This window comes from Hoplias malabaricus, chromosome 11 (assembly GCF_029633855.1).
Source record: "Hoplias malabaricus isolate fHopMal1 chromosome 11, fHopMal1.hap1, whole genome shotgun sequence".
In the NCBI taxonomy this organism is placed as follows: Eukaryota; Metazoa; Chordata; class Actinopteri; order Characiformes; family Erythrinidae; genus Hoplias; species Hoplias malabaricus.
In genome coordinates, this window is record NC_089810.1 from 11,643,306 (window position 1) to 11,660,388 (window position 17,083).

At 40.8% G+C, this 17,083-nt stretch overlaps 1 protein-coding gene across 1 annotated transcript in view; it reads left to right on the top strand.

The window, feature by feature from the left end:
* insyn1 (inhibitory synaptic factor 1) overlaps positions 1-16,035 on the top strand; it is a 71,436-nt gene extending 55,401 nt beyond the window's left edge. The window contains exon 4 of the mRNA XM_066685583.1: positions 15,129-16,035. Within this exon, the coding sequence (XP_066541680.1) occupies positions 15,129-15,938 (810 nt within the window). The 3' untranslated portion in view covers positions 15,939-16,035. The remainder of the gene's footprint in view (positions 1-15,128) is intronic.
* The last annotated feature ends 1,048 nt before the right edge of the window (positions 16,036-17,083 follow it).

Sequence of the window (17,083 nt, forward strand, 5' to 3'; positions counted from 1 at the left end):
TCTAAGAGCATATATCTTCAAACATGTGGCTAATACTGATTCTACTCTTTCTTCTTTAAAAGTTACATCTACATTTAAAATTAGCTATTTTTATCAGGTTAATTGTTTCATTTTATAATTTTCAACACCACATTAAGTATCAGAGCCACTTGTTTGGGAATGGAAGCCATGGGTTTAGCTTTTTCATATGGAAGCTTCACGAGAATAAAATAATCTTCTCGGCAACAGAAAAGCAAACAGTGTGTCAGATTCAACTGGAAAAGACGTAAAGCTCCAGCAGAGAGATGTGCTCTATGCCTTGTAAACAAAGAAGTTCAAAATCAGTATTCTTTCGTTTGTTTTTTGTTTTTGTTTTTTTTCTGTGGTGCAGAAGTCGCTGTCTCACTTACTGCTTTGGAGTAGATTTAGTTTCTATGGTTACAGCTATAAACAGCTGGGGGGGAATTCTGCTCTGCTAAATTTGTCATAGGGAAACCCATTCACCTCAGGAAATTGTGGGGATCACATCAAACAAATGGGGTTTGGGGTTAAACTTTCCTTAAGACTTAAAATGTAGGTCACAAAATGAGTTAAATTAGTAGAATAATTCTTCACTGACAACTTAGATCATGAACTATTGATTCACTAGAAGCTCACAGATGCTGAGTTTTGGCACATGGGAAATGAATTCATTTGAATCAGATAATCACAAAAGTGTCTGACTGATAATTTAGCTGTTGTAATTTACAGATGTGTGTTACAATGGAAGTCACTGAATGAATCAAAGAAAGATTTGTGCCTTGTGTTATTCTTAAATTAATCAATCAATCAATCTATACTCTTATGGGTCTAACTGAACCAGGTTCTTTTCAGGTGCACCTGCACATGGCTTTCCAGTACAGACTTGCATATGCCATGCACATCTTCTAGAGAAATTGCTGCCTGAAATGTTGGTCTGCCATTCTGTCAATTCCAAAAACTGTTGGTTTTCCATTTGACTTAAGCACTCTTTAAACTGGTCATGGCTGATATCATCTTCTCAACTGATTAGCATGGTGCAGCTCATCTTGATTTTTGGGGATGAGCTATGGCAGATTAATAAATAATAATAAATAAATAATTATTTGGATTTTTAACTATAGTGTTCTTTGTTTCTGAAGCATCCTCTGTCTTGAATATTTCATCTTTCATGTATTTTAATATCATCATTCAAAATCTGTGGCGCACACACAATTATTCATTCATTCATTATCTGTTCCCCTTATCCAGTTCAGGGTCGCGGTGGGTCCAGAGCCTACCTGGAATCATTGGGCACAAGGCGGGAATACACCCTGGAGGGGGCGTCAGTCCTTCACAGGGCAACACAGAAACACACACACATTCACTCACACCTACGGATACTTTGAGTCACCAATCCACCTACCAATATGTGTTTTTTGGACTGTGGGAGGAAACCGGAGCACCCGGAGGAAACCCACGCGGACAACACACCAACTCCTCACAGACAGTCACCCGGAGCGGGAATCGAACCCACAACCTCCAGGTCCCTGGAGCTGTGTGACTGCGATACCTACCTGCTGCGCCACCGTGCCACCCTTTCATAACCCATGCCACCCATTCATTTAGACCATGGATCTGTCCATAAATACATACATACATACATATATTCTGCAAAATATGAACCTTTAAAGTGAATCAGCAGATACATTGCAATTTAGAAAATATCTGCTGATTAATCCACACACATGATGTACAGACATTTCTACAATGCTGCCAATACAGAATGATACACAACAATCCTTCTGTGATACTGGAAGAGAGAGTGCATGTGCAACATGAGCCAGCAAGGAGTGTGTGCACGCACCGAGACACAGAGAGACAGACACAGTATCGTTTCACTTTGAATTTAATCACATTTTGCTATATCATGTATGTACTGAGTTTAGTGAGTTTAGGGAGAGCTGATTGGTTGGTGGCGGCACAGTGGTGCAGCAGGTAGTGTCACACAGCTCCAGGGACCTGCGGGTTGTGGGTTCGATTCCCGCTCCGGGTGACTGTCTGTGGGGAGTTGGTGTGTTCTCCCCGTGTCCACGTGGGTTTCCTCCGGGTGCTCCGGTTTCCTTCCACAGTCCAAAAACACGCGTTGATAGGTGGATTGGCGACTCAAAAATGTGTGTGTGTCTGTGTTGCCCTGTGAAGGACTGGTGCCCCCTCCAGGGTGTATTCCTGCCTTGCACCCAATGATTCCAGGTAGGCTCTGGACCCACCGTGACCCTGAACTGCATAAGGGTTACAGAGAATGAATGAATGAATGACTGGTTGGTGAGTCTGCATAGATTATTTCATCATGTGTGCCATGGCATCATAACTACTTTCATAAACCACTACACCTGGCATAAGTGCTTTCTTTTCTTTCTTTTTTTTTTTGTAGAACCACTTTTGTGACCCGTTGTATTCACAGCCCCCAGGTTAACCAACCCTTGTACAGACCAAAAGCTGCTTTTAATATCTGATTTACTAGAATGTGTAATTCTGTAATTCAGTATAACTTAAGCCAAATGAAAGTCACCAAGGCATTTAGTTTAACTGAGAAGTTTATTTTATCCATTGTTAAATAAGAATGTTTTTCATTGTGACAGGGATCTATTCTACACTTCACACAATCACAAGGTTTGAAAATTATTTCAATGAAGTTCAAGCTGCAGTATTAAACTTCTGAGAAAATACGATTTTCTACACAATATGATCTCTGGTTTCAAAATGAACTCCTGACTCTGATTGTCCTCATGAGTTAGTGTCTGGAAAAGATCACAGCTGTGCCTTTAATAATTCGTTTACAGCCTGAACTGACTAGTTGTGGAATTAGTGTTTAGGACAGCTGGCTCTCTGTAGAGAAGGTACACAGATGGGTCTCCAGGGAATTCACAATGTTTTCAGTGAGGGGGAATAAAATAAATAAATATACAAACACTATCCTTTATGTAAAACATCTGTACAATGATGCTCAGATACTTAGGATTACTTGCCATATTATATTTTGTTCTCTTATATGATATCATACAACAGTCTAATGTACAGTCTGAATTGTTTGGTAGTATAATAATTAAATATCATGTAACCAAAATGTGTTTGATAAGAATCCGTTTACCTTCATTCACAGCTAACACTAACACTGATGCATTACACACTTTCTATAAAAGAATGCTTGACCCACAGCTTGTGTGGTCAGATTCTGAAGGTGAGTTACAATAAGACAAATTATGAACTTGTGGTTGTTCATGAGCAAATGAAATATTAATTGGCATATTTGGTGATAATTAAATGATCATTTCAGAACATTTGAAAGGCAGTGTTAATGAACAAGGCAAGGGAAGGAGAGTGAGAAACAGAGAGAGAGAGAGAGAGAGAGAGAGAGAGAGAGAGAGACAGAAATGATCACAGAGAAAGTGGCAGGGGTTGGAAAAAAAAAAGAAGAAAAGTAAAAGAGACATGGTGTGACAGGTGTGGTCACTCTTCCAGGCACAACGTCCAACAAACTGTCACGTGTAGAAATGGTGAAAATCTTGACACTAACAGATTGTTTTGAAGGATACAGGAAGGTGAGCTTCACTGATATTCTCTTCATTCCCCGGGTGTGGATCCCGCTCCCCTCACTGTTGGAACCTTAAACAGCACTGTGTACGAAGACCATCAAAGAATCGCTTTTTTTGGGTTTGTGATCCCCTTGAGGGAATGACTAAGACTGAACTATTTCTTATCCCAAATACCAAATCCTCATAGCTCTGGGACAGCTCAAATATTTTTTGAGTATATTTAAAACATCTTCTGAATTGTAACTAACAAATAAACTCACTATCCAAGGAAGGAAAGATTTCTGTTCTTCCCCAGTTATTATTTTTTAAACATAATATAAAACTTATACACTGGTCTTCACATTGTGTGGAAATATGTTTTGTGTTCGGTTTATTGTGGACTGCAGTGATATATGGAAAGTAATATGGTAGAGTTGTAAACCTGATGTCAGTCAAGCTGTAATGAATAAGCTTTTGAAAATGTCATCATGTTATCTCATACACAGATATACAGGTTCATATTTTTCAATGTGTTTTAGCGCATGTACTATGGTTTCAAACAGCGATGCCCAGTGTTTTACAGCTTGATCTTGCCATGCTCCATATAGCAAATAGTTCATCACCCACTGTGAACTGTTACTACCTCTGCGCTGGTTGTAATGGCCAGGCCTTGACTTTAAAGAAGCCAAGCCAAAAGGGATGGAGAAATAAAAGATGGATTTGCAGCAGTTATGCCTCACAGAACATCCAAGCAGCTCTGAGAATGTAAAAATAAATTGCATAAATTGTTTCCCTCTCTGGGCTTCAGTATTTCCACTTTGGTATGGTTGAGCAGGCTACATTTGTTGGGTAATGATATATGGAACTTAAAACTGCACAATAAAACTGAATGGGGAAAGGGTGCCATTAAAACAGCACTGTAGGCCAGAGGAGCAAAGGATGCAAAGAAATGCCAGAGTCCAATCGATTCAGTGAAGAGTGAGAGAGGAAGAGCGAGAGAACAAGATTTCCACTGTCTCTTGTCATGCTGCTATTTTAAGGTTCTGTTTTGCCCTATGAGCCACTGTGGGAAGACCACAGTTGATGAGCAAGCTGTGCCTGTAACAAAATCTGATGAAGCTTGAAATGCAAAAGACCCCAACACTTACCCTTTTTTTGCATTTCTTGCACAGTCTCATGATTCAATGACAGCTTGGTTAAAACACAACACTACATTGTAGCACATTGTATAAATACGTATTGACAAAATCTAAAAATATAATCCATTAAGGTTATTTTACATTTAAATATTCAGTAATTAGGGGATTGGTTACTTGAGCCTAAAAATATGCAAACTTAAATACAATCAAGCATTATTTTTCTATTCTGAAATGTGGCCTGAGGCTACTTAGCTACACCATCTTGCAAATTACTGGACAAACGCAACATTTAATCAAGATGCTGTATGGCCTAATCAGTTATAATTAGTCTCTACACTCTCCATTAATTTTATTAGAAACCCCTTTCACGTACACCCACTCACTGTCCACTTTATATGTCCATTATATAGGCAGAAAATAACAGACTATAGCCTGTACTTTTGTACAGCTTCTCAGCTGCCTTCTACTCCATTCACAGTCAGTTTCCTAACACAGAACCACTGCTCGTCAGATGTTATTTGTGTAGTGGAATATTCTTAAAATAGAAATAACACTGGCAAGGTAGTATCTGTGGAACTGCCCACCTGTACTTCTAGGGGTTTTACATGTATTAGTGTCACAACCAGGTTCCAGCAGAAAAAGTGCTGCTGATTTGACGGTGTTAGGCAGTGGCGGTTCCTGAAATTGTTGGGATAAATGCTAAAGTGACTTGTTCACTGGACAAATTAAGAGCTAGCCATCTAGACAATTGGCACATTGCACTGTACAAATTAATCAGGAATCTAACTTGACAGTGTCATCTAGCGTTCAAGAGTTTCCTCATTTAGAAATACCACCAGGAGCCACTAGATTCATAAAGCTTTCTCTTTATCTACATACTGTACAGTATGTGTGGAGAGATTTATCCAGGAGTTCCACTATAAAGTTTTTCTTTAATAAAGTTTCTTTGTCTCTACAGCGATCAACAATCAACTGTGTCATAAACAAATAAATTCTCAATGAGTCGCTCTCACAGATGTTTTGACCAGCTTTACCACTACTCATAAAATTCTGTACGTTTTTCACTCTACAGTCTTCAGATATTTTATTTTAGGTTCCAGCGTTCCAGAATAAAGAGCGCTGTGAAGTTAACGGAAATCATACTGACCATATCCCTAATATCTCTCTACACAGCTCTGGCTGCCCGTACAGGGTTGTGAATTATTCAGTGCCTTATTCACTATACCCTTCACTACATAGTAAGCAATATAGGAAATAGAATAGGGGGCCATTTGGAACATGCTTTACTTGTATATGATAAAAGCATGTTGGGGTGAGCCCTCCTGGAACCCACTGAGAATGAACTGAAGGCTCTGCAGCTCGAAAAAAGAGCCTTAACATGAGAGTTTATGAGAAGAGTCTGGGGCAATTTTCCACCATCTTGAAATTGCCCAAAAGAGGTAGGTCTGTATGGAACAAAACCTAACGCTGACTGGACTGTGATATTGGAGAGCTATGGGGTTTCACTGCAGTAGAATGAAAAAAAAAAAATCATCCCTTTCCTGTTTTGGTGGAGCGTCACCAAATCACCCTAATGAATGAACTGCCCCTGGTGTCAGGTACAGAACTGTAGTGATAAATTAATCCAGCAGGAGAGGTAGACTAGACTATGGCATATCAGCTACTGATGTGAGATTTACAGTCTACATAAATAAGTTTATATAAAATGTATAGACTTTTGCCTTGTTTTTGGCTTATACATTTTAATGGAATTTGGTCTTGAGTTATCATCAACTTTGAGAACACAAGGCAGTTTGCTCTTTTTGATACAAGGTTCTTTATTCTTTTAGAACCATCTTTATTTATTATTGTTAAAATGTCTAACTTTTTTAATTATTCACCATCTGATTTTACTATGCTCATGAGCTCTTTTTCTTAAATAATTGCATTAAGGCTTGCTTCAATTTCTTCCAGGACATGAAACGAAACAGTTGTGTTGTTTGTGGAACCAACCTCAGTTAACAATGCAAAGCATGTTGACACAGTAACTCAACATAGTTCCTCATTGTGCCTCCATCCATGTGTCACTCCCACTCTTACTGTGCAGCATTTGAAAGGGTCCAAAACCTGATGAACATGTCAGGGTATAGGAAATGCATGTGACTTAATTAGTGACAATAAGCTCTTATTAAGTCTTTCCTAACTTACTCTCTCATCTTGCGTCCAATTAAACTGTCAGCCTCTGAGGCTGGGCAGTCGATTTGTGCATTGTAATGTATAAATTACTCCCTTAAAGCCACCATTATGGGCCAAAATAAACTCCCCATACTGTTTCCTTCAAAAGGGTAAGAGATTTATTTAAAAAAATTATATATATATATATATATATATATACAGAGAGAGAGAGGGAGAGTGAGTTGGTGGTAGCTAAAGATAAATACACTGTAAGTCAAATCAATCAGCCTGTGCAAGTATGAGTCCAACAGAAAACAGAGTAGCTTATGTAGAGAAAGGCCACTCAACAAACAGGAGTGGGATATGAATCTCTGGCAAATGTCAGTTCGGTTGCAAATCATCTTAGAGCGGAAAATCATTTTTAGCTGTGACCAAACCCCACAGAAAGGTTGGAATCTGATTGCAAATCTATGCATCGTATACCTGAGTTGCAGCAGAAATGCAGGTCTTAAGCCTGTTACTCCACTCTCTTCTCCACAACCCGTGACTCAGGGGCCAGAAATGTCCTCCTACACACATAACCACAGAGTTTAGCTGCTGAGAGAGAGAGAGAGAGAGAGAGAGAGAGAGAGAGAGAGATGAGAACAGACTCATTTACATGCTGCTGGTGTGAATGCCATGAACCAGGCAGTGAGTGCAGCTTCCTGTGTTGGACGATGTGGCTAGGTTCTATGACCAAACATGAAATAAAGTGACCTTCAGAGCATCCATCAAGGTGCATGATGCCTTCCTTGATGGCGCTATTGCAGCATGGCCTTGATGTGCAATGTTGAATGTGATTCATTACATACAACATAGAGCACATTGTGTATATGCATCCTGTGAATGGAAGTGGGTGGATCAAGAAAAGTTGTTCCTTAAGATTTTGTTCCTTCTGGAGCTAGCTACAACCAGCTGTGGAGGTGTCCAAGGACATGGAACAAACACTGGGAGGCGTGTAAACCAGCCATTTTTTTCTTTTAGCACATCATCACTGGGCCGCTAAAAACACTTGAAGAAGAACACTAGAAGCCAGTGTCATTGGCTTGGCATCACACAGAGATAAAAGGAGAGACAGGACAGTCTATACATCCAGGGAGAGTGAAGCCCATTGTACTTTCTTAGAACCCTAGTCAGGGATATCATAAGAGATTGTGAGCATTTCAATTGGTCCAAGTGTTTTTTTTAAGCTGATTTTTCATAAACTCAATCAAATAAACCCAATCATGAATGATATTGTGGTAACAGCTTTTTTTCTCGTCTTATGTTGACCTGCTCAGGCGTTCTGCTCCATACTGCCCACAAAGCCCACTTCAGGTTATGTAGTCAGAGAGTTATGTAAAAGGATTTTAAGCATACGGCACTTTCTGCATCATACTTCTGCTCTCATCGCCATTAATAGCCAGCAAAACCCACATCCAGGAATAGCCAAACCCATATCTAAAGATAGCCACAGCCATATCTATAACTGTGGCCCACATAACTCAGCTCGAGTGTGCCTCCAAGCACTGCTCTGTGCCAGCCAAGGTCTGGCAGAATACAGGCAAAATAATGACCTGTTTTGACAAGCAATTAGAAGCGGTGCAATCCTTATACAGCAGATCAGACGGACGATGGAGCGTCCAAGCTCCTGACCCCTGCTGCTTCTGTCCAGCTCAGCCTCTTGCCCATTACCCACTAATGATGTAGTCAGATGGTCCTCATATACTTGTAAAGTTGGAAAATTGTCACAAAATCCTTTTTAGCATTTGGGTAATAAACAACGACTGAATCCTTCACAAGCTGTACCTATATACATATATACACACACCAATCGACCACAACATTACTGTAAAATGATTATCTTGTTACTACGTCTTAGTTATTTTGTGGGGTGTTATCTATTAATTAGCAAGTGAACAGTCAATTCTTGAAGTTGAAAGCTGGCAAGATCTCTTCAACTTTGACAAAGGCCAAACTGGTCCAAATCTCCACAACATTTGTCTATAAACCTATTGCTAGTTCATTTGCTGTCCTTTCTTTGACCACTTTTGTTGGGTACCAACTAATGCGTAAAGGGAACACCTCATAAGAACTGTTGTTCTGGAGATGCTCTGACTAAAACATTCTGAAGATCACAATTTGGCCTTCGTCAAATTAGCTCAGTTTCGTGGACTTGCCAGCACCCAACTACAAGAAATGATTTTTTCACTTGCCTAGTGTTTCCCACCCCTTGACAGGTGCCATTTTAACAAGATAATTATTTTAATCTTGTGACTGATTAGTCACAACTCATAAAATTAAGTACTGATGTAAATCTGAGGTGATTCTTGTCAGATATTTTTGTTACCGTCAGAGCTAGCAACTGGCAAATTGCTTTTATTCAATGAAATAGACAAATGATAATGCTGGGCAATCAATATCATTCATGTGTTGTTGTTTATGTTGCTTTTGCAGCTGCTTTTACATTCAGAATCAGTGTATTTACCAATAAATGTTTTATCAGCTTAGTTCACATGCTATCATTGGAAATTGCTATGTCCCAGTCTGAGTACAGATTTTAATGATTCTCTGTCCAACAGACCAAGGTTATCAGCTAGTGTTCATCAGAGAATTTACTCACCAAATGTACCACTTTATGACTTGTTGGCAATTTGGACGTTACTTTCTGGTGGTAAACACAGAAATTCTACTATTTACAAGTTTATGAGGAAGGTCCAAATGTGCCAAAATGTTTCTGATGCTGATTTGATTAGCCAGCTGTCGAGAGGCCTGTGCCTGTACTCTTTGGTACGGAGTTTGTGGACCTGCACAAACCAAGGTCTCAGTGAAGTGCTATTTTGGAGAAGAGATGAAAAAGGGGGAGTCGTGTGTTTTAATGTATGCACAGGCCCATACTCCCATGTATGACAGGATAATTAGCCACTAACGGTTGGAGGGAGCACTTCAAAGCTTCAATTTATCCCCCAGCAAAGGGAGAGTGACACATCTAACCAATCAGGTCTGCCTGACCTAGATCAGGCTCTGACACACGCTTACTTACATACACACACACATACAGTCATCTGTAAAGACCTTAGAACTCTGCCGCTTGCTCTTACTCTCCTTTTCATATACTATTTTTTCAGAAGGGAATGCTGTTCAGATTCAACAAAAGAATTGGCATAATCCCACCATTTTTTTTTGTTATTTCCAGTTCCACAGAGTAGTATTTTCTGCTCCAATCACACACTGCGACCAAGCTGCAGGGACGAAGACAGACCCATGTTTTCTCTGGGAGTTGTGAAGTTAGCCACCACCTATTTTTTAAGCAGCTATTTGGAAGAGTATGCTAACTGCTCATTTCTGTTATACATAGAAATTTGTGCATTGGCTAGCGTCATTTTCAGTGGGAGAGAGAAAGGGTAATCATTCTTCTCAGTGATGTCAGCAATGCACTCTTGGCTTAACTGGGTTCTATCAGACTCTCTTGAAGATGTACCAACTGGGAGCAGCTGACATGTGGTTTCAATATTCATTTGGCAAAATCTGCCAAGAAGAAACCAATGAATGAGCACGGAACTAAGCTAAATATACACAACAAAGTAAGAAAATTGCTATTTTATGTTAATGAAACATATGCTGTTTCCTGCAGGGGAAGCCAAACATTACTTAGAATAATGTCGGAAGACAAGGTGTTTTGAATCTTTGCAGGGAACTGTACATTGTAAACAGTGTGCATTTTCCAAAGTGTATGAACCACTGGTGGTAATGGAGTATTCCTGCAGCTTAGGAAAAATATATATGTGGAGGATGATGAACTCCCCACAGCAGGATACAATAAACAAAACAGAGGCAGAGTCAACAGAGCCAGCTTTGCCTGGGCACAGTCAAACAGGAGAGAAATTGAGCAGAGAAAGCCATGGAAACCTCCACAAAGAAAACAGGGATGGCATGAGCAAAATGCACTAAACTGCTCTGGAGTCAGCAGGCAGGGGACTGTTGTGTTAATAGTGTGCCGCCTCTAATTGTCATGCACAGTCTGTAGCAGTTTAGAAGCAGTCTATTAGCACCATGCATCCCTACTGTTCACATTTCAGTCAGGTTGTGAGGGGGGAGAAATAAAAAATCATGCCAGAGGCTGGATGTTACATAAAAGATCAGCCGAGCCTTAAAACTTTGTTTGACAAACTTTTTTCCTTCTCTAATGTCTTTTGGGAAAAGGTAACCTTTTTGAAGATGCGTCTTTGAGAAAAAGCAAAACTGAGTCCACCAATAGTTTAGAGTTTCAGTGCAAGTTGTAATGTGATTAACACTTTGGGGAAGAAGACTAAAATAAGCTGAAACTACAACACAAGCATGGACCGTTCTAAATAAATAAGTGAATAAAAACAAAAAAATGCACACAGAATAAAACTTCAAGTGTTATATTTTCTGCAAGAGAGCCCTTTCTCTCCTGCAAACAATAAGCCAAAAGCATCAATGTACCGCAAAACAAATTCCCCTTCATTTAACATCTGTTTAAATACCGCTACAGTGATAACTCCTCGCAGCAAACACTGCATCTCTGTCAACGGACCGTCCAAACACACGTTCGCAGATTTATACTGGCTCAGAGTTCCAACAGCTCAAACACAGCAGGTTTAACGGACCTTTAGTTCAGAAAGTCAGAGTGAAGAGCAAAAGAGTGGAAGACAAATAGCACTTGAGAAAACAGAAAACAGAAGCACTGTCAGAAATGGAAAAACGCAGGGCAGAAGGCCAGAAGCCAAAACATATGTATCTGTGTAGGATGTGTGTGAGTGCATGGTATCCCCACTCTGAGTGCGGTTGTAGTGCCTTGTTGGTTGTGGGGCACAAGTGGGTTATATTCACGGATCACTGTGACTCATTTTACAACAGCCTTAGACTGAGTGTCAACTGTCACTCTCAGTTACAGCAGCACAGCACTCGCCAGAGCAGCGGAAAGAGGCTGCCTCCACTCTGACCCTGCAATTACCCCCAGCCCAATCATCTCACACGCAGCTCCACTAGAGTCTCCCTGAGAGTTCTACATCACACTGAGAACTAAGAACCGTACAGTTCATACACTGGAGATGCAAAACCACACACACCCATCAGGTTTTTTCTGACACATACAAGGAATTTGGCTTAGTGAGTGCACATGTGTGAACTGTAATGTAATAAACTACAAACAAGAAAAATACAGAATATTTACAACATTCATAACTATAGGATTATATGAGAGAAACCTCAAAAAGCAGAGATAAGAGAGTGGAAGTACCCAGGAAGACAAATGGATGTTGCCTGTGAAGTTTAAAACCAATATCTGCAATAAACCAAAAGGGACCTGCTTATATTTAAACAAATAACAGTAAATAAATAAATCAAAATATGTTTGAAATATATATATATATATATATATATATATATATATATATATTAATTCTGTATTCTTTAACTCATCTGATCATATACCTTCATCAATTAAAGTTACAGTTATTAAAGTGACAGTCCCCCAAGCAAGCATTGATTCGAGTCCAAACATCAATGGCAGTGAAAGGGAACCATAGGACAATTGTTGACCAAATGTTGTGTGTGAGACAGACCCATCACTCGCACAGCAGTGGTATGGCAATCTACAGGGTGAGTCAAAAGTCACAGGACCCACTTTTACCCCAGCAAGTGATGGGTGAGGGGGCCTATCTTTTAGGCCATGTCTGGAACATGGCCGCCATCTTGAAAGCTGCCATATTTTATCAAGGGCAATTTTTTGTTCCAATGGGAAGGAGGTCATGTGGCGTATTAAAAAAATAAAAGGGTGTCCTGCGACTTCTGACTCGCCCTGTATTCGGTGCTGTTACGAGCATAGACGCAGCGGTGTCCACCAACCACAAGCATGAAGTCTAAAACAGATCTGTTGTCAGAAACAGGTAATTGAAAGAGAACATGAGGACTGCTAACTATTTGTGCCTCAACAAATAGTTCTCAGTGCTTTTCACTGCTACGTGGATTAACTAGAATAAAATCAATACTTGCATCTTAAGAGTACCATTAGTTAGTACCCAGCAAAGGCACTGGACAGGGTTCAACATGATGAAAATGGCAAGGGACTGTTGCAGTTTTTCTGCCTTTCAGAAACTTGCACATGGCTTTCATCGTCTATCGCTTTCAGGATCCATGCATTCCATGTACATAATCTTCTACTGGTTCCTAGTGGTATGTAATTTAGCTCTGATGAGACAAACACTATCTGAGAACCAGAGAGGAGGAGGAGTTTTTCTCTTTTTTTTTCTTTCCTCTGCTATGAATAATCCAGCTGCAATTGCCGCCATTTTGCAGGCCGGGGCCAACAAAAGGATTTGATTTTTACTCTATAGACTGTAATTACTGTTGCAGGTCCTCATTGTGCTTCTTCCATTTAAAACGCAGTGTGTCCCTCTGCTAATGACTTGTTCCTGATGTGTTCATTCATCCTTTGCGCTTAGGCAATCTGTTTACCCAATAATTTACTCCATAGCCCACTCACTCAAGCTCCACATCTCCAAGAAAAAGGCTCAGGGATTACTGCTCATTGTGGCTCTGTCAAGCCCATCTGTGACCTAGAAAGCTTTAGCAGGCCCCTTTAAGCCTGTGCTGTTATCTAGCTAAATTGCTGGTGGAGTTGTGGGCCTGGAGGATGAGGGCAAAGGGTTTTGAGGGTGGGTACAACATGTGTGCAAGGGCAGAGGCGACGCACGCTCATTTGAATGATTTTGTTTACCCAGGAGAAGCGCTTACTCCATTTGCACGCTGAGAGCCAGGGGTTATAATGCACCGCAGGTACGGGTGCAGCACCACAGATGATTGCCATATACTAAAGCTGGCACAGTTAGACACATTCTATTTTGGAAGGTGACACAGGAACGAAACGTGATGCACCAGGCCCGTGTTTGATTTCCGCTGCTGTTTTAAAGAGATTAAGAAAAAAAATGGCATTGAATGGGAGCTTTATCTTGACTGACAGGTCACTTGTTCCCAGCAAAATGCATTATAGTAGTAATTAATATTGAAAAAATACCTTGAGTCATAATGGACCCAGATAAGGACAAAATTAGGTCACCCTTGTGATTGACAGAGGATTGAGGAAAAGCTCTTGAAACAGCAAGACCTTGCAAAAATATATATACATGTATAATTAAATCTAATTTCTCAGGATGAGCAATTCAGTAGAACTACAGTATACCATCAGCCCTGAGGACAACTCTTCATCCTACAGTGTCATCAGCTTTGTGGCGCTTTCTAAGCTTTTCTAAAGCTGCCAGGTCCTCACCCGCTGGGTCTCTCAGAATCCTGCTCGACTGCAGCTTTCCACAATTCAAAAGTGGTCGGTGAAGCTCACTCAACACCCCAAATGACCAATGTTACTTTCCACTGAAAGTACAAAGCACCAACTGCATTATATTTATCAACAAAATCTTAAGGATTTTTATTTTTAATTGGTTTGTCTAGATTAATGCAAATTATATACATGTATGGACAGTTTTAACAATTCACTGCATAATTAAAAACACAGAAGATAAATGCGCAGTGGTCAGTCATCTGTTAAATCGATCAGAAAATCACTATGATGCTCCACCTCTAATCTGTTCTGTGGCAAACTCAGAGCTATGGAGGTCTAATTGCTCCTTTAAAGTCATTGTGCCTGAGGAAAGATTTTAATTACTTACGCTGAATGTACATTTTTGTCATTCCCCTTATATGTATCACAAGAGGCTGATGACTGTATATATTACCTATGAGGATGATTAGGAAAAAAATATATATTTTTTATCTATAAATTATCCACCAACATTAGTACCTGACCTCACTAATACTTTGTGGCTGAATGCATTCATAGCCCTTAAAGCAGTGTTGGTAAAGTGTCGAGTCCCGTTCGAGTGACTGTCTGTGAGGAGTTTGGTGTGTTCTCCCTGTGTCCGCGTGGGTTTCCTCCGGGTGCTCCGGTTTAGGTGGATTGGTGACTCAAAAGTGTCCGTAGGTGTGAATGTGTAAGTGTGCGTGTTGCCTTGTAAAGAACTGCCCCCCTGCCCCTTCAGGGGGAATTCCCACCTTGCGCCCAAAGATTGCAGGTAGGCTCTGGACCCACCGCGACCTTGAAGTGAAAAGACCCTGAATTCTTCTGAAAAGAATTCGAATCGGAGTGATGTGTCTACTTGTTCTATCATATAGAGTGCACACCGAAACGTGAATAAATTGTTTCACCTCATACAAGTCCAATCATTTCTCTCTCTGTCCTTTTGTCTAGGTGGTGGGTCAGATTGACAAGCTCACATCGGACTTCGACTTGGACCTGGAACAAGATGACTGGACGGTGGCAACAGCAAGCAGCACGTCCAGCAGCGAACGTGGCTTGGGTGAGGCATTTCGGCTGGACTTCCTCAGCCAGGAAGTGCTATCTGATAGCTGGGAGTTCTGCAGCTACCTGGAGGCCTCAAGCGCAGCAGGACAGAAAACACCCCGTGATGAGGACCTGGAGGAAGAAGCAGGGAGGTCAGCCTCAGCCACACCCACACCGACCACCGCCAGTGTTTACTCCCAGATGAATGGGGGCTTACCCATCCCAAACGGACCTTTGATCGTTACACCCGACTCATCGAGCGAAGAAGCGTCCAGTTCTACTCACAGCCAGAAAACATCCCGCACGTCCGGGACCAGAGAACGAGTGCGTTTCAGCGACAAAATCCTCTACCACGCCCTGTGCTGCGATGATGACGAAGATGAGCCAGAGGAAGGGGTAGATGAGGAAGATAAAAGAGACTGTGGCACGCCGGACACAGACAGCGAGCCTAGCCCACTGGCCTGCTCACCCATCCCTCCGCTCTCTTCCTCTGAACACTCGCCCACCCTTCACAATTTCCGGGAAACTTCGTCTGCGGGACCTTCGCCCGTCAAGATGGCGGTGCTAGGACCTCACACATTACCAAGAAAGGGCCTGCTTAACCCAGGCTCAAGGAAAAAACTGCTCCGTAACAGCAGTACACAAACTGTGTCAGACAAGAGCACTCAGACAGTACTGCCCTACATCCCCAGCAAACAGAAAACCAAGGACCACTGAGGGGACACACATACTCAAACAGAACAAAACAAAGTTTAAAAAAAAAAAAGAAAGAAAAAAAACAGAAACCTATAATGACTGTATACTATTTAATATTAAATACATAGATACTAGATTACAACACAAATTAATAAATGAATTACTAAATAAATAAATTATATATGGGAAAATATTATTTGTCAGACTTCGTAACATCATTCTTCAGCTCAGGGATTAAACGCAGGAATCCTGTGAGAGGTATGGCAAAATTTTGGAGAATCTAAAGCACCTAGATGTAGATGACATATATGATATCAATGTTAATTTATTGACATACTTATATAAAGATCCATCAATGCTATGCCTGCTCTACGTATCTAGCAGAGTCTAAGACTAGAGTTCTTTTTATTGCAGAACCCAACATCGCCCACATTCTTCAGTAATCTGTTTATACATGTAGTTTAATGTAGTCTTTATTAAATACATATTACAAAATTAACAAAAAAACTACATAAGGCAATGACGATACAAAGTATAATATGGTGTGTGCTATATGGACTGCTGTTTTGCTTGTCCTTGTTTTCTATAAACCATTCCAGCGATGCATTCCTTCTTCTGGTGCTGAGTTGTAGGTGGGGGTCAGAAGGTTGGGGGTGGAAGGATAGAAAAAAAAATTGTATTTCTCGAGTGCATAGTCTCCACTCTGACATTTACTTACTCTTTCACTCTCTCTCTTTCTCTCTCTCCTTTTCCTGCACTCCCCTCTGTGGAGTAGGGCAAGGTTGTTGGGGGTTGCGACTCAAATCTCAGAACACAAAGCTGAGATGCAAAAGGTTATGTCTCTCCATTCTCAGGCCCAGTGGGGACTCATGGACTCAATAGTTCTGTGTTTTATTCACAGGGATGATGCCAATAGCGCCTGATCAATACAGCTGGTTCAAGTCCCAGTGAGGGGGCGACCGCTCTGTTCGCTCAATCCCCTGCTTGGCGGTGCTCTAACAAAACTCACCTTATGCTTGGTATTTAATCTATGGGGGAGGACAAAAGTAAAAATATATAAAGTAAAAAATGATCCTGAAACGTTTGGGTGGTTGGGGGTGAAGTTGAATGAGAATCACAGCAAATGAGGAAAAAGAGGGGAAAATGGAGTGTAAACGAAGGGCAAA